A 23,147-nucleotide genomic window follows, 5' to 3' on the forward strand; every position below is an offset into this window, starting at 1 on the left:
GACCAGCCTGAGTGGAGGCTGCCGGAGGGCTGGCTCCAGGGATCGCCCTGTCTGCCAGCAGGCCTTGCTGTGGGGAGCTCCCCCAAGGCACTGCTAGCAGTGTGCTCTTTGGGAAGCTCCCAGCTCCTCCAGGCTGAGCCTTTCCCAGCAGCAGGTACTGTAGGGAGTGGGGAGACGTTGCTGGCCCTGGCTGCTGCAGTCGTAGCCTCCCCAGGGAGGAGATGCTGCAGGGGAAAGCGTGTGATTTCTGAGCAGTTCGGGCCCCACCCTCAGCGCCAGCCCAGGCGGGTCAGGGCGGTGGAGTTCTGGCAGATCAGCTTCACTCTTCTCTGGAGCGTGAGGGCATGACTCGGAGACGAGCAGGATGGATGGGCCGGCAGGGCCAGCAAGAGCAGCTTTGCAGGAGCTGCTCTGCTGCCTTCTCTCTACCCGCTGCCAATGAAGAACCAATAGCTAATAGCTGTCAGCAATCCCAGCCTGCTCGGATGGGGGAGTCGAGCGCACTGCCACCCCCCTTCCCCTGGGCTTTCTGGCTTACGATGTTTGCAGGTGCCTGCCTTGCCAGGAGAAGAGTGTGGGCATCTGTGCTTCGCCCAGTGGGAGGCATGAGATGGGCGTAGGGCGGCTGGGTGTTTGGAGCCAAGGAGCTACGGAGGGGCTCGGCCAGGGAGTCACTTCCTGCAGCAGCCTCCCCCCCAGGTCCAGGCAAGGGGAAAGAAGAGTGAGTCCTATTCAGAGGGCTCCTAAGGCACCTTCCCCCTCCTGGGGGTCCCTGGCTCTCTCCCTCACAGCCAGAACCGCCTCAGCCTCTGCAGCTGTGGTGTGGCAGGAGGGAGTGCAGCTAGTCTTCTCTGGGTTATGCAGCCCCCTAACCAGCCTCTGGGGGGCACAAAATATCAGCCCCCAGCATCCCTGGTCTGTTCTCTCCGCTCCCCCGGAGGCGATCCAAAGGCCAGACCTGTGGCTCCATAGCGAGATGCCCCCGGGGCACGGTGGGAGCTTCCAGCCAAGCTGGTTGGCCCAGCTGCACTAGAAGCTGGCTAGCCCTGGCCCCATCTCTGTGCCCAGCAGCTGTGTCTGCCCAGGCCGGTGGGGTTTGCATTGGCTGCCTTTCTCCCCGGCCAGGTTCGGCATGTTCGAGTTCCTCAGCAACCACATGAGAGACGAGAAGGGCAACCTGGACAGCAAGCGCGGGCTGCTGTGCGGCTTGGGAGCTGGGGTGGCCGAGGCTGTGGTGGTGGTGTGTCCCATGGAGACCATAAAGGTACAGCACAGGCCCTCTGATCCCTGGTCTGAGAATAGGGGGGAGACCAGAGACGACGACTTCGGAGGGGATGGCGGAAGCCAAGCAGGGAGCACCATTGCCCTGTGAGCGCCTCCTGCTGTCGGCCCCAGAGCTAGCCTGCTTGTTGGAGCAGGGTATTAACCCAGCAGAGCCTCTGCTCTGCTCCCCGCCTGGCGTCACACAGGGAGCTGTTCTGTGCATTGGTGCTCCTGCCCAGACGAAATGTCCATGGGCTTCAGGTGCCCACTAGTGGTGAACGGTCAGAGGTGCAGAGAAAGTCTGTGTGTGGGCGTTCCCTCTAGTCTCTCCTGTTGATGGGAAATGTTAGCAAGAGCTCAGACAGGATCTGATTTTCCTGGGGCCTGCAGTGAATGGCGGCTCTTCTCTCCAAGGCCAGCCTTTGTGGCCTGACCCCAGAATCTGTCAGGTATCAATGCAATGAAATATCCGCTTAGCCACACCAATACACTTGCTGGCAGAAGTAAATGCAGCACACTGCAAGAAATACCTAGCCAAGGCTCCATAGCAGCAAAAGGCATTTTGCATCGTTGTTGCTTCTAATTCATTGCCAGGCTGCCCCACGCCATGAGGCCATTTCGCTATCTCTGCTCTTTCTCCCCGTGTTATACTCAGGTTTTTTTTCTACTTGCTTTGTAACTCCCGGGCCCAGATTCAAAAATGATGCATTGTCTGGAAATCCTGTTCAGTTCTCAGTAAAATGTGCCCTTCTCAGTGATATCTGGATACAAACGCTTCCTACACTGTGTAACATGAGAGCCAGGGACTGGGCTGGAAAACTGGCCTCTGCTTGCATGACTCTCTTCAGCGTAATCCTGAGAAGAGACTGAGAGCTGTGAGCAGCAGGACTGGGACTCAGCAGTCTGTCCCCAGCTCTGCCACTGATGTGCTGTGTGACCCCAGGCACGTCCCTTCACCTCTCTGCTCCTCAAAGCTCCCATCTGCAAAGTGGGGCTAAATAGATGGACCCTCCTTTGCAAAGTGCTTAGAGATCCTTGGATGAAAGCTGCTCGATAAGGGTGAAGGGACTGTTATTTACTGACATGTTATACGCTCTCATGGGTGACCAATAGGTTAAGCATTGGGGAGAATGCACTGCTGGCCTGAGCTAGCAATAGCTACCCTTCTTCCCATCCTGGGACTTCCAGACTCTCCCCTTCCAGGTGCCGACCCTTGTGTGTTTCAAGTATTCCAGACCTAGCGGCAGTCCTTTTATCCTAGGCTGATCCCTAGGCTGCATGGGTCCCTTCCCTTTCTGACTGCATGTGGAGTGCATTAGAAAACACTTATGCAGTTGCAGGTAAATGCCGGACAGGGGTTTCATTCCGCTCTGGAATGGCATCAGTATGGTGCTGCCCCAGATTAGCAAAGACCCTCGGTGCTGAATCCCTGAGCAGAGCTCGGCTGCCAGGCATCTGACTGGGATGTTTGGGCTCCTATAGCTTGAGGGATGGGGGGTGTCTCTTCACATGCAGATTGGGATTAACAAGTCCTAACCTTCTCTCCCCCCAGGTGAAGTTTATCCATGACCAGTGCTCCCCCAGACCGAAGTACCGCGGCTTCTTCCACGGCGTGCGGGAGATCATCCGCGAGCAGGGTGAGGGCCCTGGCGTGGCCTCAGCTCCGCGTTACCCTGGCGTGCAGCGTGCAAGGCCCCGCAACGCTGGCACTGGGGGCTGGGTTGTGAGCTGCCTCCTCCCACCAGAGTGGCAGACTGGTCTGTGAGCTGCCAAGGCAGCCAGCACTGTAGGGCCTCGAAAAACACTGGCTTCCAACTGTCTGCTCATCCCTCAGGCAGTCTGGTTCTTGGGGGACTTGCTTCCCAGGCCCGAGCGCCTTTCCTCTCCCGGCCCGGCCAGGGGAAAGCAGTGCGGCCCTGTCAGCATGTCCATGGGAGGGCAGGGGAAGCCAAACGACAGGTGGGTTTAGCTTTCTGACAGGCCACCAAAGCCACGCAGAGCCGGCCTCACCCCACTGCCAATGAGAGGAAATGCCTCTCTCCCCCCCACCCTCCTATTAAGAGGGCTGGTCAGGGGTGGGATTCGAACCCATGCCTCCGGAGGAGACTGTGACCTGAACGCAGCGCCTTAGCCCGCTCGGCCATCCTGACGGCAGGGCCAAGTGGGTGGGGCATGAGGAAGAGCTGGGGAGGAGCTGGGCTCTGTGCTGTGGGCCCCGCGGGGTGGGTGTATGAATGGGGGAAAGGGGAGCTGGTGTTGTGGGCCACAAGAAGGCCTGGGGTCGGTGGTGTTCCTGGGGAGACCAGTGTCATGCTGCTTCCCCTCCTTGAACGCTGCCCCTTCTCCCTGCCGCAGGTCTGAAGGGAACCTACCAGGGTTTAACTGCTACTGTCCTCAAACAAGGATCAAACCAGGCCATTCGCTTCTTCGTCATGACGGCGCTCAGGAACTGGTACAAAGGTACCCGCGCTCTGCCTCCCTCCCGCTGCCTCACCCCCACGTCTCCACACCGGGCCCTGCCTCTTCCAGGGGGCGCTGCAGGCGGAGAGCCACACAGCACGGTGACCTGCTGCAGCCAGGGCAGGCTCTGGCTTCTCCAGCCTCAGCTGAGCTCCCGCGCCTCCCTCCGAGTGAAACGCGCCCACCACCAGTTTCTTGTGGGGTCACTTTGACAAGATGGAGGAAGGGCCCAGGGCAGGGCAGAGCTGGGGAGAAGGGAAGCCTGGGTTAAAAGCCCAGGGGGATGCAGACGGCGAGTAAGTGGGTACTCTAATGGGATCTGTTCACAGCCTCTCCTCCACTCTGCCCCTGCTCGCACCTGCCTGCTGCAGTATACGTATCTCCTTTTCCTGTGCACACTCAACGCCCCTACCCCTGCCCACACACACTGGGCCTGGGCCCCTTTTGACAGTCTGTTCAGAACTAAGCCAGCAGGGGGTGCTTTCCCGCCCACTCACTGCTAGGCCAGCCCTGGCCTAGGCTTGCACGTTCCCTGCCTTACCACCTGTGGGGTCTGAGGGCTCTTGTTTGCTTTAAATTCTCCCCAAATGACTCTTGGCGGCAAACAGGCAGCCAGGCCCCTCTGCTCACTGCGCACAGCTGGAGAGAGAGAGCATCTCTGACCCTCTTGGCCCCTCTCCCTCTTCTCCAGCTGCATTGGGGGCTCCCACTTGCAGGGCCCCCGTTCCTTTCACCGCCCCTCATTGTGCCCCCTGCCTGTCGGGGCCTTTGCAGCTCTCACGTGCAGCGTCACTCAGTGATGTCTCTGCGTGCTCCCACCTCTTGGTGCTCATGAGCTCTGTCCTTGTGTCTCTCTCCACCCTTTTCCCCGCCTCCTGCCCCCTTTGTGTCGCTCTCCTTCTTCCCAGGGGATGATCCCAACAAGGTCATAAACCCCCTCGTCACCGGGGTATTTGGGGCCATTGCCGGAGCGGCTAGCGTCTTTGGCAACACCCCCCTGGATGTGGTGAAAACCAGAATGCAGGTACAGCATGTGGTCATGTGGCTCCTGGGCTTCTGCTGAGACCCCTTAATTCGCCTCTAGGTGCTCCATGTCTACTGCTCTCATCCAGACCATAGCTGCTGGGCCAAGCGCCGGAATGGGGACATGGCTACGTGCCCTACGGCGCCTCCCGCTGGAGGAGCAGGAGCTGGAACTGAGACTGCTCTCCACCAAGGCCCTGTCTGCCCTAGAGAATGACAGCTGGGGTGCCTGGCCCGATGAGAGAGCGAGACACACTGCTGCCCTGGGCCCACACTAGCCATGCAGTGCTCTGTGGCTGTGGTCACGCTGCCCTCTGGGGACCTGAATTAATGGCCAGCGATTCGCTCCTAGGCAGACCAGACCCAGGGCTCCCCTGTGCTAGAGGAATTTGGCGTGTTCCTCTCCTGGTGGTCCCGTAGCCCAGTGATGCTCAGACCTCAGTGGTTCAGGAGCCAAATCAGCGTTGCCCGAAAGAGCCACAGTCGTGTGAATTCATTGCTTCGTTTACCAGTTGTATATTATTCTCCCAGCAAAGTGACTGACTACGTATTATTGTTTTGTCAGCCGCAATTGGTTAATCACATAGTAAAAGCATCCTGATTGGTTAATAAATTGGCGAATACTTAAATCACACAGTGTTTTAATAACATGGGCTGCAAAGAGCCACTTGCAGCTTGCAAGCCTCAGTCTGAGCATCACTGCCGTAGCCCGTCTCAACACACCTTGCATCCACCCAAAAACGCCTGCAGTGGGGCATAGGCATGGCCATTGCTATTGGGGTTAGACCCCGTCTAAGCTCCACGCGGCCCTCCTCGGGGCCAGGCTCTCGCACAACCAGGCTGGTGAGGATGGAGGTCACTGCTGTGACCGCTCTGGCTGTGCAAACAGAAGCCCCCCCCGAGCCTTTCCAGAATCTTCCAGTACAGCACCATGGCTTGTGGGAGCTGTGCTGGGAACTGTGGCATAGATCCCACCATTACAGGTCTCTGACCCTTCTCTCTGCTTCCTCTAGGGGCTTGAAGCGCACAAGTACAAGAGCACCTGGGACTGCGCCTACCAAATCATGAAATACGAAGGGCCCATCGCGTGAGTCTGGCATCTCGTTTCCATGCAGGGCGCTCAGGGCTGGGTGACAGTAGAGAAACAGGGACAATCCCTCCCCTGCAGCCGAGTGCTGGCGAAGCAGTTCAGACACGTATGGTGAAACGGGAAATAGTGCCATAGGAGGCAAAGGGATCTGTCACCGTCATGGTTGAAAGGCACCTTACAGTGGGATTTGCAGAAGGGGGAGCAGGTCTCTGGCACACGAGAAGAGGGAGCCTGTCCCTAAGGCGTAGGGGACGAGATGGGAAAGGCAAGGGCCTGGTGAATGGTAGGAGTAGCAGTGAGCCCTGGCTGTGAAGGAGGAGCGGAGATGCACAGAAGAGGGAGGGGAGAGAGACTTGTATGGATTTTATTAGCCTCTCTACACATGCCACAGAAGCACAGGCCCAGAGCCTCAGCTATGTAAAATCAGGGAAGCCAACGGTGACCCACCCCCCAAGGAGCTGGCCTGGAATCTGAAGAAGCGGGTGGTGTGGGGAGCGGATCCTGTGACAGGAGTGGGGCAGTTGGCCAGAAAGCCCTGACTGGGAATCTTAAAAAGTTGGGGTCTCTGGGTGGGGTTTGCTGGGCGGGAAGCAGCCCTTCCCCAAACCCCTTTCATTCCAGCGGACTGGGCCGGTCCCTGCTCATGTTGAGTGTGAAGGTGGAGGGGGGCGGGAGGCTGAGCTGGAGAGCAGGGTGATTCTCACAAAGTGTGGTTGCAGGGCATTGGCACCACTTTCCACCAGGCTGCCTGCTCTGCCAGAGATCGCTGGGAGCGGGTGGGCTAGGCCTGCTCCCACGCCTGGCCAAGCTGTGCCTTGCCCAGGCCTGCATGGGGCTCTCTGCTTACCCCTCACCTCTCCTCTCCTGGCAGGTTTTACAAGGGCACTGTGCCTCGCCTGGGCCGGGTCTGTCTGGATGTGGCCATCGTCTTTGTCATCTACGACGAAGTGGTCAAGGTCCTCAACAAGGTGTGGAAAACCGACTGAGCCTGCCCGCAGCCCAGGGCAGCAGCACCGTCTCCTCCACCACCGCGAGGCAACAGCTGGAGAAAGATGACCAACCCGGGAGGAATCATATGGACATTTCACCAGGAGCGGTGCCAAGGTTCAAGTCCCCCACTTGTGTGAAAGCAAGGGAGCTAGCCCTGTGCTCAGCCAGTCGGGCTCATATCAAACCCTGACCACCTTTATTTATAGGAACGAACTGTGGAGTAGTTTAAATTATTGATCATGTGCTAAAATGATGGTGGGGGGACGGGAATCTATCTGCAAACTTTGCAAAGGCCAGCTCTGCCAGCCTGGGGGCGGAGGGGGCAGGGGAATAGGTCAGTGCCCAAAAGTGAGAAGAGAGGCCACGATTCTCCAGCCAGATTAGAATTCAGTCCACGTTTCCTTTTGCCTTTGAGAAAACAGAGCCAAGCTACCAAAGGTTTCCACTGAGCTCACTGCCATCTCCTGCCTCTCCCAGCAGGAGGCGCTGGAGCGCTGGCTGCAGGGGAGCGATTGCAATGGTGTGATGTCCCTGGCTATGGGGAGCTTGCTGCTACTCCAGTCCCATCCTCTACCTGTAGGAGGCGCTCTAGGGAATGGTGTGGGACCCCTGGCTGCGAACCACGCATGGCTAGTCCAGACCCAGTCTCGAGAAGCAGGAGTCGCTAGCGGGGGAACCCCTGGTTGTGGGGGAGCTCCAGCTGCCCCTACCAGAGCTGCCAAGTGCCTCAGTCACAGCATTTTCCAATGGGAGTCACTAGGGCCAAAGAGGATTGCTCGTGAAGTGAGCTGCGTGACCCACACTGGCCCTTTAGCCTCTCGTTTAAGCCAGAAAGCTGAGTGGAGGTCCCCTGGGGCAGGCAATGTCCCTGCCTCCGTGAGTCAGATAGTGTGATCCAGACCGGTGGCTCTACACTCGCGCGCCTTCCTGTGGGAGCTTTGCCTGCCCAGCCATCTCCACTGGAGGAGAGAGGAAATCCACCCTGTACCGCCTCCTGGGAGCACTGGGGAGCTTTGCTATGGAATCTGCAAGGGACCCAGTGCCCAGAACATGTCCTCTACCATCCCAGCCACTCGCACAGGCTCCTGGCGGTGCGGCAGCTGGTGCGGTAGAGACCCTGCACTGCGCGGTGGTGCCTTCATTTTCATTTTCCTCGCTGAGGAAACTCATTCCTAGGGCGTGAAATTCCTGCCTAGAATGACCAGGTTCCTCACCCCTCTGACAGAGGCACCTTGTTTACATGTGAGATGAGTGAGAAAGGTGAAGTGCTCGCCTGCCACTTGACCTTCTCTGATTAAACTGCCTCCTTCCCCTCTGCCTCACCACCCTCACCCCCTCCGCTCGATATTCCAGTGCTGAGAGCCAGGCAAGTACCTAGCTAGGCTAAATGAACTTCACACTTCATTATTAACACTTGTACTGTATCCCCCGGGGGGACAGTGACCCTGTCCTTGCCCAGTGCCAAGAACTTATAATGGTTCCAGTGCAGATCTGTGCCAAAATCGTGTGTCTGTCTACAATTGTTATGCAGGGGTTTGTCTGTTTGTACTGTCAGTGACAAATGCAGCCTTAACACTATCGTATGCGCAGGCGAAGAAGGAAAGCATAGGGAAGAGTCACTTTCCGGCTCTCTACTCGCAAGCCATTGAGGTTTTTTTGCATTTGCAACTTGAATAAAATAAGAGCCTCGCTTTAGAACACACTTCAGAATTGAACCAGGATCGGTAAAGCCAGCAATCAACCCTTACATGGCGTGTGTGCTCACACCCTGCTGCATATAATATTGCATTTACAGTCATGTTCCTGGCAGCCCCCAGTGATCTCACTGTAGCATCTGCAGTCCCTATTGTACCAGGCTGACTAGGCAGTGGTTACCACGCTGGCAGCCGAGACAGGTGCTTCGTTTTCGTTCCTGCTAATATTTTAGAGTCCAAAGGTTTCTTTTCAAGCTGACTTGAGTAAAACATGTTAATGTTGCGCTTGCAGCTGCATGCTGGAGTGACTCTTGCCATTGTCAAGGCCAAATGGGGGCGCTCTGGCGAGCACCCCGACAATAAACCAAAGTTGCCTGTTAACAAAGTCTCCATTGCTCTGTGTGGGTCAAAGGCAGCCCCGGGTCTGTTGCAATTTAAGCCTTTTGCTCCCATCCCTTCAGCCACTGAGAGCTCCCCACCCCACCCTTGCGTTCTGGATGAGCAAAGGGATCCGGGGGGGGCCCAGGCCCCAAATCACTGGTGAATGCATTTTGCCAATGCAGCTAGCTACACTGCAGCGACACGGGAATGATGATGTGTTCTGTTACACTGGCTGCAGATCATTTGACACGTTAGCCCATGTATGCTGCAGTCTCCTTTGCCAAGTGTCTCCCCTCCTAATTCCAGGGTACTTACCCTGGGATTGCACTGGTCACCATGAGGTTCCGAAAAGGCTGGGAACTCTTTCTCCTCCCCCCTGTTTTGTGTTTACCGTCCAATTCAGTCCATTTCCTCAGCGCTGTGCTGATAAGGGAATGAGATTTGATGTCCTGTCTGGGCCCTGACTCTTCTCAGATGCTCCCGTAGCACATTAAGAATGAGATTCTGAATGACTAAAAACTAAACTGGACTGTTTCTTGGGCTCAATAGAAATGTCCAAGGCGCTGATCCTGTAAAATCCTTGCTCGGGTGAGTAGATCCCTTGACTGTGGTGCTGCTAGTGAGGGGATCTGGAAGCCAAGCTGGGTTCTTCATGCTGGCTGACTTCAATGATGGGAACAAAGATTGTGCCCTAAATCCAATCCAATGAAAATCGGAGGGTGGGGGTGGGTGGGTGCTGAGTGGAAGAGGAGGACATTTGGGAAAGGCTCTTCCTACTGGAGACTAGTTCGGGTCGTCTCCGCCAGGACCAAGGAATTATTTCCTGTGTTGCTTCTCGTTGTTTGGCTTCTTCAGGCTTCAGAGGAGCTGCTCCCTCCCAAAGCTGCCTTTGGGCTAGAAAGAGATACTACCAGACAGCTGCCTAGTGCAGGGCCGAGAACTGCTGCCACTCGGGAGGTGGGAGCCACTGTTTCCTTTAGTCACATGCTCTAGGGCAGACTCTCTACCTGGAGTGACGTTTTATGGGTGCAGGCCATTGCCTGACACCCATCCCTCGGGGTGGGTGCCAGAGCCAGGAGAAAGCTCGGCATAGGAGTGTGTGCACTGTGTGGTCTCTGCCTTGGCAGAGTTTGTGTGCTCTGCTCTCTGCAAGGCTGTGTCTTCTACACATGTTGTGTCAGCCCCTGCTGCTTTCTCAGGTTTTACTGCATTCAGAGATTATGTAATAAACTGAAACCTGCTGCAAGCTGGATGTGTCTGTCTCTCTTTCTCTCCTTTTTTTTCTGGTGTGTCTGTGTATCTGCTTTTTTGTCATGGATGCCTCTGAATCACATGGCATCGAAGCGCTGGTTAATTTCAAGAATGGAGTATGTGTAGTATCAAAGTTCAGAATTCAAAGGAATTCTCTTAATGAGCACACCCTGATGGAGTGGGAAATGTGCTGACTCAGTAGTCTGGTGTGCTGATCGGAGTTCCATGCTGCAGCCATCTGCTGTACTGGTGAGCACTCACTTTTATCTGGGGAATCACTAGACACGGTACCAGTTAGCTAACCGAAGGGCTAATGCCTTCGGCATCTGGAGCAGAGCAGGGATGCGGCATGAAATGAACAAAGGCACGGTGGTGAATGTGATGCTTACTGCAGTTGCCTGTTCTTCCAAGAGATGCAAATTCCCCCCAGAAGTTTGTGGGAGAGACACAGCCGTCTCTCTGCTGCTGTGTGCATCTCTAAGAGCCATGGTCTGAAATGTTCCAGTGTGTACCGGTTCATAGAAGAGTTTTGGCGTGGGTACAAATCTTTGTAAGGTAAAACAGGGTGGAGTCCAGGGAAGCTCTGCTCTGCCAAGTGTATACAAATGGACGGGAAGGGGAGGGGGGCAGGGAATCTGTTTTGTTTACAAATGTTTTTTCCCCCCCAAACTGCCAGCCCTGCAAACTCCCCTGGGGATCTGAAAGTAAAGCTGGGTTCTTTCTATCTTAGTGCATCACCTCCACTAAAGACTCTGCAGGACAATTTTTATCACTACTGCAGCCCCCTGTACTCCAAATATACAGGGGTTCTGTTATCCAGGGGACTGCCTAAGTTCTTTGTGGCTTTGAAATCCTGCCTGATCTTTGTAGTTTCAGACTCGGGTTCCCTATTGGCCAAGGGTAGGAGAGCGTCTTGGCTTGTCAGGTACCTGAGCGGCCTTGTGTTGAGCGATGCAAGTCGGCAGGACAGTGTGTGCTTTCTTTGGTTGTATGATGCTGGCTCTCTCTCTCTGCAACCTCTTGGGCAGCCAACCAGGGAGCCTGTTTTAAATTGTCAGCAAATCAAGCTTCACAGGGGGAACTGGCATAGGGTTCAAAGCACCTAGCCTCTCTCACATCTGAACTTGGTTTCTGCCTTTGCTTTGGGAATAGCTGGGAACTGGTCCAGGCTGCATTTGAAATCCTGGGCAGTGCTCTCTCACAGTGGAAACAATACGACTAAGGAAACTGCTGAATGGGCCGCGTAGGACTTTCCAGCTGCACAGAGGCCACGCTGAGCAGAGATGCATGTACCAGTACCAGACACCACCTCACTAAGCATCTCAGGTCTGGGGCTGGTCCCTGAACCACCCTAAGCTATCTTTGTTCTGCTAGGGTTTAATAGCAGCAGGAGGGTCCTGACTCAACCCCCAGGCTTGCAGTTAGGAAACCATGTAAGGGTCTGAGAGCTGAAACTTGCCCTCTGAACAGCAAGGCAGCTTGGGAGGAACATACAGGTACAGAGCCTGAACCCATCCCCATTGCAACACACAAGTAACTTCTCGCTGTTCCTTAATGCCCCTTGCACAGAGCGCTTCTCAGGGTATGTCTACACTACGAGAGTAGTTCGATTTTAGTTAAATCGAATATGTGCAATCGATATTAGAAAGTCGAACGTGTGTGTCCACACTAAGGACAGTAATTCGACTTTGTCAGTCCACACTACCAGGGAAAGTGTCGACATTGGAAGCAGTGCACTGTGGGCAGCTATCCCACAGTTCCCGCAGTCCCCGCTGCCCATTGGAATTCTGGGTCGAGCCCCCAATGCCTTCTGGGGGAAAAAAAATGTCTCGAGGGTGCTTTTGGGTAACTGTCGTCATCCAATCGTCACTCCCGCCCTCCCTCCCTCCTTGAAAGCGCCGGCGGGAAATCAGTTCGCGCACTTTTCTGGTCAGTGACAGCGCGGACGCCACAGCACTGCGAGCATGGATCCCGCTGCGACCATCGCTGCAGTTGTGGCCGTTGTCAACGCCTCGCAGCTCATCATCCACCTTTCACAGAGGCAGATAGAGAGAAATCAGGCGAGGAGGCTACGGCAGCGGAGTGAGGACCTGAACTCCGAGAGTAGCACACGCCTGTCAGAAACCACGACACCCAGCGCCGAGGACATCACGTTTGCAATGGGGCATGTGGATTTTGTTGAACGGCGATTCTGGGCCCGGGAAACAAGCACGGACTGGTGGGACCGCATAGTGCTTCAGGTCTGGGATGAATCCCAGTGGCTGCGAAACTTTCGCATGCGGAAGGGGACTTTCCGGGGACTTTGTGAGTTGCTGTCCCCTGCCCTGAAGCGCAAGGACACCCGCATGCGAGCAGCCCTGACTGGTATTTACTTCCCGGACCACAAGATAACTGTTGGGGATGTGGAGATGCCTACAGTGATCCTCGGGGACCCATCCTACCCGCTAATGCCCTGGCTCATGAAGCCCTATACTGGCGCCCTGGACAGTGAAAAAGAACTCTTCAACTACCGGCTGAGCAAGTGCAGAATGGTGGTGGAGTGTGCTTTTGGCTGTCTCAAGGGGAGATGGCGAAGCTTACTGACTCGCTGTGATCTCAGCGAAACCAATATCCCCATCGTTATAGCTGCTTGCTGCGTGCTCCACAATCTCTGTGAGAGCAAGGGGGAGACCTTTATGGCGGGGTGGGAGGTTGAGGCAAATAGCCTGGCTGCTGATTACGCCCAGCCAGACAGCCGGGCGATTAGAAGATCCCAGCGGGACGCGCTGTGCATCCGGGAGGCTTTGAAAGCCAGTTTCAAGACTGAGCAGGGTACCCAGTGACTTTTAAGTTTGTGGACACAGAGGCTGAACTTGCCCCCGTTTCTTTACCCAGTTACCCCCTTCACCCCCTTCCCAAAAAATAAAATCTGTTCTGTTTTGCTAATGAACACCGTTGTCTTCATTACTGTTTTCGCGGGAATGTTTTAAACCTGGGTTTAGTGTTGTGATGCTAATGATGCTTCTAAACTGCCCTCCCCTGCCACAAAGTCACAGAGCAACCCCGCCACCTCCCAGACTGACCAGGGTAACTAGTCACTGCACTGTGTATCTACACATCCCGTTTCTACGAGGCACTGCATTCCATCCTAGGTGCGGCCGCCACCACTACCCCACCAGTGACCATGGACTCTGAGGATGGGATATTGTCCACAGCCGGTTCCTCCGACATGTTAGCTGACGGGGAAGATGAGGAAGGAGATCAAGAGGACGATGCAGGGTATGTCTACACTACGAGAGTAGTTCGATTTTAGTTAAATCAGCCGCACTGAAAAGCTCCTGTCATTGTTCTAGTTGGAACTCTCCTTCCCATCTTCACACAATATTCTGTCTGAGATTGACTGAAACGCATGTCCAGGGCATGAGTATTGCTGCATGCCCCAAAACCTGGCCTGCAGTACTGAGAAGAAGGCCTCATTCTGCCACTGCCCAGCACCGTCACCTCACCACCATCATCATGGCTCTAATTAGAAGAGATGCTTCTAGGCTCCTAATCGGCATTCAGCACCTGTTAGAACAGGAACAGTCCTGTTCCTTGTAGTTTAGCGAGCCTACTTCCCCTCTCACGTCTGCGTCAGGCGGGAGTCAGCCAGTAGAGTTGTACTGGTGTCCAAGTTGTGAAATTGACACATGAGGCCAGATTCTGCTGTGGGACAAGCAAGATCAACTCTTCTGACATGAGTAGAACTCAGTCCCTTGACACCAGGACTGTATGTGGCTCAGTGCGTTTAGAAGAAACGGTTCATGTTCTAGAAAAGGGAGGTGTGTTATAATAGTCTGTTGCTGGGCTGGAGTGCTTCTTAGGTGTAGGGCTGGCAATGCTTTACAAACAGCAATTAAACCTCCCAACACCCTTGCCAGGTGAGTGATTGCTGGATCCATTTTATAGGTGAGCATGCTGAGGCAGAGACCCCCTCAAGGCTATGTCCACAGCAAAACCAAAGCAGAGATTAAAACCGACATCTCCTGACTTCCATTCCAGTACTTTAACCTCTGAACAACTGTCTCCTGTCAGTCACCATGTTACGGGTAAGAGGTTTCTGTGCAGTTGGGCTCTTTGCTCTCTTGTTTACCTGCACCACTGCTCTCTACAGGATGGAATAATTCAAACCGTCCTATTCGCTGCCTTCCAGGATACAATCCCCTATTCTGTAGGTATGGCCAGCCATTCCTTGTTCCTAGATCTAGAACTTCGCATTTGCCTGTATTAAAACACATTTTGGCTGGATGGGCCTGGCTTACCAAGTGACCCAGATTGCTTTGTATAACTGCCTGTCCTCATTTTTTATCATGCTGGTAACGTGTATCATCCACAAATGTTATCTGCAGTGATTTTATATTTACTGCCAGGTCATTGATTAAAATGTTGAATAGTGGTGGGCCTAGGACCAGTCCCTGAGGAACCCTATTAGAAACACCCCCATTCAATGATGGTTCCCCATTGACAACTACTTTTTGAGATCAATCAGTTAGCCAGGTCTTAATCCATTGCATGGGTGCCTGATTGATAGTGCATAGTAGTAATTTTTAAATCAGAATAACATGCAGTATTAAATCAAACACCTTACAAAAGTGTATATTACCTCCCTGCAGTTACCTTTATCATCCACCTTTATCATCTCATTGTCCTATTTTCCATAAAACAATGTGAGCAAAGCATCCTTACTGGCCAAAACAGTCAAGCTTGGGTGTCAAACAATGGGCTCCTAACTCCATATTTAGGCACCTAAATGAAAGTGGCTTGAATTTCTGAAGTGCTCAGCCCTCCAAATCTGATTGAAGCCAAGGAGGGGTGCAAATGCTCAACACCTGGGAAAACTGGGCCACTTTATTCGGGGACCTATGGATTTAGGAACTTATTATTTTAGGCACCTAGCTTTGAAAGTTTGGGCCAAAGTTGTTTATTCTCATGTGACCTCTACTCTTGAAACCCTGCACCTGTAGTGCTTCAGTGTAGATACTTCCACAGTGATGGGAGAGGTTCTCCCGGGGATGTAGGAAATCCACCTCCCCATGAGGCAGTAACTAGATAGAGGGAAGAATTCTTCTGTTGACCAAGTGCTGTCTACACCAGGCATTCAGTGGATTTTTCACTCCCTCAGCCATGGAGCTGGGCTGACCTGTTTTAGTGCCGACCCAGCCTTAGCCACTGAATGACTTCTTCCTTTTGTATTAATTCCTTTGCTCCCTGGCTCAGAGGACTGAGTCAGAGGTGAGCTCCTGCCAAAGCAGATCTGTGCAAGGCGCGTCGCGTGCTGGCTTTAAGACCCGGGAGCAACCTTCGCACTGGGCTTGTGTGGGAGAAAGTAGGTGGAACGGAGAGAAAAGTTTGTTCCCTAATGTCCGGCCACTGGGCGTGTGCAGCCGGGGGATCTCGCTGCTCCTATAAAGGACAGTCCATGAGGAGCCCAGCTTGTCACCCCAGCGGGCTGCGCCGGGCCGGGCCAGCATGCGGCGGCTGGGAGTGGTCGCTGTTCCCCCGCTGGGACTGGGAGGCGAGCGGGCTCCGGGGCAGCGCTAAGCGGGCGGCGAGTATGGGAGGAGCGGGCGCTAGTCCGGGCTGCTGGCTGCTCTGCTGGGGCTGGCTCCTGGCGGCCGGGCACCTGCGAGGGGCAGAGGCGGGCTGCGGCCGGCGGGGGAGCCCCCGCTGCTGCCCCGGGCGGAATAACGCCTGCGCTGACCTCAGCGGGTCCCAGGCCCCCTGCTACTGCGACACTTACTGCGAGAAGACGGGCGACTGCTGCGAGGATTACCCGGGCGTGTGCCAGCGAGCGGGTGAGTGCCGGGCTGGGACGGGCCCCACCGCTCCATCCGGAGTGACTCCAGAGTGACTCCGCCGGAGCCGGGGGAGCAACAGCTCCGCATTGGTGAGCTGCGAGGCCGGTCCCTGGAAGGGCTAGTTCGGATTCAGCCGGGCTGGGCTGCTAGCCCCGTTAGCAGTGCCGCGCTGTGCGTATTGCTGGGGGGCTAAGGAGGCTGGTTTTTCAATGGGGCTTCCCAGCACTTTTTTGCCATCTGTTTCTGCCGGGCTTCTGCTGCCTGTGGGCCGATGCTGCTGCCGGCTGAAGTCGGTAGCTCCGCTCCCATTGGAGCCGGCTGTACCCCTGATTCTGCGCGGGGCTTTTCCTCTCTTCTTCCTGCCTAGGGCCGTGGGGGGGTCACCTTGCAGCGGCTTGGTGTCTGCGGCCCCCCAGGCAGAGACGAGCCTGGCAATGTCTCTTGGGCTCTGCGGAGGAGAACCGACGGGGACACTGGTAGGTGTGAACACGGGGCCCAGCTTTCAGAGGGAGTTAAGGACTGGTCTTGTGCCCCTGGTGGTGACAGTCTGTACCTGGGCGCTGGTGGGAGGTGTGGCCCGGCCCAAGGCAGGAGGTGTGGTGGATACAGGCCAGCCGGCTTTTCAGGTGAAGAATCTGCCTGTTAGGAAAGGCAGGGGGCGATTGAAAGTTCTGGGGTCTTGGTTCTGTTGGGGTGACGGCCCGGAGAGACATTCGTGGCACATACAGCAGTGCTGTCCCAGGCCCAAGACTGCGTTCAAACTCCGCTGGTTCTGGTTTCATCACAGTGGGGTCACTGGAATATCCCCTTGCACCAACTGCTCTCTGCCTTTGACTGTGTGGCTTATTTCATCATGGGATTTCTTCCACTGAAGAATCTGGTGCTGGCACCAGTTGAGGACAGGATATTGGGTGGGCCATGGGTTGGATCCAGTACCGGATAGTGTGTTTAAAGCAGAATTAATGGATCTACTGTGTTTTTAAACTGAAATATTAAAAGAATCCAGTTTTAAAATGGAAAAAGTGGAAATGCATTTATAGCTTGAATTTTATCCCCTTACTACTCAAAATACACCTTACTCTGCTAATGGTCCTGTTGATTTCAGTTACGCTAGTGGTGCAAGGTACTATTTGTTGCTATGTAGGTATATGTAAATAGTTACTATATAGCAGCATGAGTGAAGGAATCGGGGTTTCGCCTGTAGTAGTTGTTCTTATACCATGTGCTGCTCTTTTTCTGTTTTGTTTATTTCACACATCTCAGCAAGAGTAACCTCGTCTCAGTTAGGTGATGTCTCACTTTGTTTGGTTTTCCCTTGAATTTTAATCTTCGTAATCAAGAGTTTAAAAAAACTCAGGAGAATTTCACTAAGGTTCTTTTTGCATGTCCTGCTGGTGTTCAGTGCATTGGATTCTGTGAATCACGCAGGACATGAATGACAGTAGTTTAGTAACTCTAGTTGTATAAAATTTAATACTATGGTCAAGGGGTCTCTAATAAAACGGTATTGTTAGCTATCATCTAGCATAATAAGTTATTTACAGTCAGTGTGTTGTATCTAACGTCGTATAGTAAATATTAAACCCAAATATTTGCCATGAAGAATTTACAGTCTGTGAAGTAGACGGATGCTAATCAAAGCCTTGTACCTTAGTAGCATTAAATTGTGTGACCTTATGTCGCATGTAATCATGCTGTTAACTGGGCTTCACTGCAAGCTAGTTCCGGTGACCTCTGGGTCCTAAACTCCGAGGCAGAAGCTATAGATTCACAATGGTATTTTAATTGCTTTCTCTAAGGCAAAGTTTGCCCCAGTGGAGCTGGGTCAGGTTCAGCAGTGAGCCAAGGTGGGCGGAGGTGAGAGGGGACATCTGAGGCTATGGGTAGGAAGCATGCAAAAGGAAATGTGTGCTAGTGCAGTGGTTGCGACCCAGTACTGGGTCGTGGATTGGAAGGCACTGGGCCGCGGCGGCTCTGGTCAGCACCACCGACTGGGCTGTTAAAAGTCCCGTTGGTGGTGCTGCCCGGCTAAGACAGGCTAGTCCCTACCTGACACCGCGCTGTGCCCCAGAAGCGGCCAGCAGCAGATCCGGCTCCTAGGCGGGGGGGCCCACAGGGCTCTGTGCACTATGCCCACCCCAAGCACCAGCTCTGCACTCCCATTGGCTGGGAATTGGCCAATGGAAGCTGAGGGGGGCGGTGCTTGTGGGTGAGAGTGGCATGGAGCTGCTTGCGCGCGCCTCTGCCTAGGAGCCAGACTTGCTGCTGGCCGCTTCCAGGGTGCAGAGTGGTCCGCGGTGCCAGGACAGGCAGGAAGCCTGCCTTAGCACCCGCACTGTGCCGCTGACCGGGAGCCGCTCAAGGTAACCCCGCACCCCAGTCCCCAGCCCTGAGCCTCCCCAAACCTCTCATCCCCAGCCCCACCTCAGAGCCTGCACCCCCAGCCCAGAGCCCTGACCCCCTCCTGCACCCAGACCCCCATGCCAGCCCAGAGCCCCTCCCATGCCCCAAACCCCTCATCCCCAGCTCTGTTGGGTCGCGGGCATCAACAATTTTCTTCTACTGGGTTGCCAGAAAAAAAGTTTGAAAACCACTGTGCTAGTGGATCAAACAGGGGAATGGAAGCCTGTTCTGGGTTCTAAGCCTGGCTGTACCTCAGTTTCTCCGCTTAGGGATGTTTGTAAGGCTCAAAGTTTGCAAAGCAATCTGAGATCTCTCGATGGACGGTGATGGTGTAGGGCAAAGTAGTATTACTAAGAAGGAGTCCAGAAACAAACCCATCTGGAATACAGGGCAGGAACAAAATTTGCGGGCCTTATTTTTAGTTGGGTTCCATTGTCTCCACCCTGTGGTGGGGAGGGTAGGCAGCGTTCAACTGCAGCTTGGGGAGGCACTGGGCCAGCCACCTTTGCAATGCCTCCACCAGAGGGCAGGTGCTCAGAACCCCAGCTGCTGCTCCAGCGAAGGGAAGCCAAAGTCAGGGAACACCGAACAATGGAATAACCCAGTGTAAAAGATAAGCGCCTTGCCCCATGACAGATGTAGATCCCATCATCTAACGCAGTGTGTGTATGCCAACAGGCTTCATGCCTGCTCCATTTCCCCCTGTTAGGCCCTCTGCTGCCAGCGGGGTGGCAGTTCTCAATGGGCCACCCATTCCAATGAACAGAATGGAAGCCCAGGATTGGCACGTTCATGAGATGCAGCTGGTATGGCAGGTGCATGGTGGGTTTTACTGTGTAGTGCAGGGTGCCCATCCTAGTGAGATCCATGCCCCAGAACAACTCTTCTGCGAGCTGAGGGTGACTGTAGCTGGAACTGGACTTGGTGCAATGAAATATATTGGGACTTGGAGACTGCCCTCTATCCCAGCTCACTCTGAGCAGCTCCCACTGTAGCGGGGCGTCTCTCTGGGGCTGAGGTTCTGTTCCCTATGGGCAGAGTGAGAGGCACTCCTTGATGGTTCTGGCTGCATTCGATGGCACTGTTCTGTTGGCCTGAGGACGGATGGACCCTGAGCACAGGTGACAATGTTGCACACTGTCCAGGAGGCTTGAGAGGGATTTGGGGCGGGGAGAGAGAATGTCTCAGGCCCGTTTCCCCAGTCTGAAGGCTGCCAAGATCATGGTTAAATAGCAACGCCCTGGATTCCAGGCACCAGAGCCTTAGCCCTAAACCTGTTTGATATGTGCTGGCATAGTCGGGGGTGTGACCTGCTGCCCTTTCTCATGTAAGTAGTGCCCTGTTGGTTTGCTCACAGGAGTAAGGGCAGCAGGACCCAGCCCCAGGAAGGTGACGGCCTGGGCGGCCGCTCTGTCCTTGTAGATGTGTTAGAGGAAGGGAGACGCTCTGATTCTTCTCACACGCTGGTGTAAACCAGGACTAATTCTCCATCAGAGTCAATGGCATCACACTGGCGTGAGAGCAGAGTGGAGATCAGTGAGACTGTGTGAGGAAAAGAGAGGGGAGGAGGAAAGAGAATGAATGAATGGGGGTGCGGGAACTTGTTGTGTTCATTGAATTAAGCACAGTGGGATCCTAAACTGAACTGCAGGGGGAGGCTATTGATGGGGGTTTGAAAAGATCTATCTGGGGCTGAAGTTCAAGCTATTTTCTCTTGTCAGAGACTTGCCAACAATAGTCTTTCTCTGTGACTTTTTCGATGGCTGAACTGGCCAATGGCTTTCTTGGTGTTGTAACCAAAGAGCAGGAGAGACTCTTAGTTTTGTTTTTTTTGAAGTCCTGGAATGAGCAGAGTAGCCTGCACCTGCCAGCAGCTCTCTTTGGTGGTAGGTGCTAACATTCCCATTCTAGCATAGATGTCACATAGGTGTAACACGTATGATGAGCATGCATGTGCAGTGTAGTGTTGGGGTACCTGAATCTGTGTAAAGTATTCGCATGGCCACCACAATCTGCACTGTGTGTTTATCCTCCCCTTGCCGGGTGAGGTAGGAAGTGCTATTATCTCCAGGTGACAGAGGCATGTAGGGTAAAACTTGCAGAAGTGACTGAGTGACCTAGGAGCCTAAATCACTTTTGAAAATTGGACTTCGTAATTGAGGTGCTTTTGAAAATGTGACCCCAAGAGATGAAGTGACTTGCCTGGGGTCACACTGCAAGTCTGTGGCAGAATCCTCCATGTCTCCAGAGTCCCTGGCTAGCACCCCAACCACTGGACCCTCCTGCCTGTCATCTGAATGAAGGAGATGAGACCACGTCCTCTTAAAAACCCAGCAGTTCTGTAATGCAGCCAGAGTTTTCACACAACAGTGCCCTGGACTGGTGGGAGACAGCACCACATTGGAGAAGAGTCCCTTGTTTCATTTCCCACTCCCGCTCTCAAACAGCCCTGTCTGCAATCCAGCGAATGGGGAAGGGCAATCCATTCCTGTGTAGAGAATGTGTATCTATCTCAGGCTTGGTCTACACTTACCCCCCAAGTCGAAGTAAGGTACGCAAATTCAGCTACATGAATAACGTAGCTGAATTCGACATACCTTACTTCGAACTTACCGCGGTTCAGACGCGGTCCACAAGCGGCAGGCAGGCTCCCCGTCGACTCCACGGTACTCCTCTCGTTGAGCTGGAGTACCGCAGTCGACGGCGAGCACTTCCTGGTTCGATTTATCGCGTCCAGACCAGACGCGATAAATCGAACCCGGAACTTCGATTGCCAGCCGTCGAACTACCCGGTAAGTGTAGACCAGCCCTCAGAGAGCTGGAAGGGACCCCGAAAGGTCATAGAGTCCAGCCCCCTGCCTTCACTAGCAGGACCAAGTACTGATTTTTGCCCGAGTTCCCTAAATGGCCCCCTCAAGGACTGAACTCACAACCCTGGGTTTAGCAGGCCAATGCTCAAACCACTGAGCTATCCCTTCCAGATTCCTGCAATAATATGAACTGTGTCCTGCCTTCCTGTGTCTGTCCTGTACAGGACTGCAGCTCTGGGCCTGGTTTCACACACCTGTATGACCGCATAGCTACAAGTACCAAGTGAGCCGTGTGCTCAGAGTTGCACGTCTTGTGAGCAGCCTAGCTGTGAGGACAGTGGGATTAACGCACGGTGTGTGGCTTAGGGGAAGGAAAGGGAGCTAATGGTGTGTGTTAAAACTGGAATGTCAGCGCAGCCTTCCAGGCTTAACTTGGAATCTGCTGGTTTTCCTTGGTCTGAATGAGACTCTCTTAGAGCCAAATAGCCTCAAATGCACCTTGGGCATTGCTGCCTATTTTAAAAAATCTATCTCTTGCCTCTTGTTGCCTCAGCACCATGTAGAGTTTGTGTCCCAGGGGCTGTGGTGTTGTCGTCTCATGGGGGTAAGGGCTCTGCTGTTGTAGGTCATTTGAGGCTTTGCTGTGGGTGTCTGGGTGATCTGGGCCCTTTGGAGCTCCGTTGTGGGTGTCAAGGCCTTGCTAGCTGCCAGCAGTCACTCCCGGTGGAGTCTGCTGAAGGGCAGTTGGATGAGGAAGCTGGGGGTGGCTGAGGCACAAGCTTCAGGAGAATCCATTGGTCTTGACACCCGCGTGTTTAAGAGCAGAATTGCCCAGTGTCTGTGACCGGCTGGTGGAGGGCGCACTGCACGGAGAGCGGGTGTGGAGAGTAGGAAAAGCGCCAATAGGCCTGTGCATGTCACCGCTCGTCGCCCAGGGACTTGGTGATCCTGTGACAGGGCCACAGCCAGCCACTCCTGATACCTTCCCAGCCTTGCTGAGCCAGCAAAGCGAAGAGCCAGTGGGGCTAGCGGGAGGCCGGCGGGTGCTCCTTGTCTAGCCGAGTCGCTGCTGGAGGAAGTCGGGACGCACCTTGGCCACTGCTGTAGCGTTCTCCCCTTGCATTGAGCGCAGTGATGCTCCCATCCTAGTGACGCAGAGAAAGGGAAAGAGACACAGGGAAGAGGCTGTAAAAGAGAGACGAGGGGAAGACAAAAGGGGAGCAAGAGGGAGGAATTGAAGAGGGGCCGTCTGCGGGAGCATTTCCTTGGCGTTTGCTAAATCGCTTTGCGCTTCCCCTTTATTTCTATTTCTTTCCCTTCTGCGTAGAAGTTCAGTCAGTCGAACCCTCTCCTGTGAGTTTGTGCCAGCGTAGGGTGACCTCAGGAGAGCGAGACAGGTCCTGTGCAGGAGGCTGAAATGCCAAGAGCTGGGGCGCCTTGGGAGGGAGACAGCTCCTAGCTTTGAAATGACAGGGCACCATCTCTGAGCCAGTTAGCCAAGGCCCATGCCACAGGTTGTCACATGTGAACAAAGGCAGCAGGGAGCTCTGAAATACTTTGTCTCATCTGCTTTGTTTCCTTTCTGGGCCGGACAGGAGAACGGTCAGCTGGGCCATAGAGTGCTGCCCTGTTCCCACAGAGCCAGTGGGCTGGGCTAGCTTGGCCCATCTACCATTGATCCCTATGGATACCTCATCTGCTGTTTCCTAGCAATGCTGGGGTTTGTACATCCATCTCTCTCTCTCATTCCTCTTCTCCCCCCCCCCCCCTCCACCCCCAGCCATTTCTGTGGCTGCCTCTGGTCTTCCTGCTTTTGGCCAGAAAACCCAGGACTCTGAGACTCTTGATCAGGACAATGAAGTCCTGGAAATCTTACAAGAGAGCCGTTGTCAGGACACTACAGAGATTGGGAGAAGCACCAAACTTCTGGGGGTTTGTCTGAAGCGAACAGGAACGTGGGACTTGC

The 23,147-nt window shown here is 54.3% G+C and overlaps 1 protein-coding gene and 1 pseudogene across 1 annotated transcript in view; both read left to right on the forward strand.

Moving 5' to 3' along the window:
* SLC25A1 (solute carrier family 25 member 1) overlaps positions 1 to 10,147 on the forward strand; it is a 44,117-nt gene extending 33,970 nt beyond the window's left edge. Inside the window, exons 4-9 of the mRNA XM_026656887.2 lie at positions 1,126 to 1,264; positions 2,816 to 2,900; positions 3,619 to 3,723; positions 4,632 to 4,747; positions 5,760 to 5,833; positions 6,708 to 10,147. Of these exons, the coding sequence (XP_026512672.1) occupies positions 1,126 to 1,264; positions 2,816 to 2,900; positions 3,619 to 3,723; positions 4,632 to 4,747; positions 5,760 to 5,833; positions 6,708 to 6,822 (634 nt within the window). The 3' untranslated portion in view covers positions 6,823 to 10,147. The remainder of the gene's footprint in view (positions 1 to 1,125; positions 1,265 to 2,815; positions 2,901 to 3,618; positions 3,724 to 4,631; positions 4,748 to 5,759; positions 5,834 to 6,707) is intronic.
* A 5,438-nt stretch (positions 10,148 to 15,585) lies between these two features.
* Positions 15,586 to 23,147, forward strand: part of LOC112120412 — a 31,401-nt pseudogene continuing 23,839 nt past the window's right edge.

Source organism: Terrapene carolina, unplaced genomic scaffold (genome assembly GCF_002925995.2).
Source record: "Terrapene carolina triunguis isolate 2854851 unplaced genomic scaffold, T_m_triunguis-2.0 Scaffold234, whole genome shotgun sequence".
Taxonomy (NCBI): domain Eukaryota; kingdom Metazoa; phylum Chordata; order Testudines; family Emydidae; genus Terrapene; species Terrapene triunguis.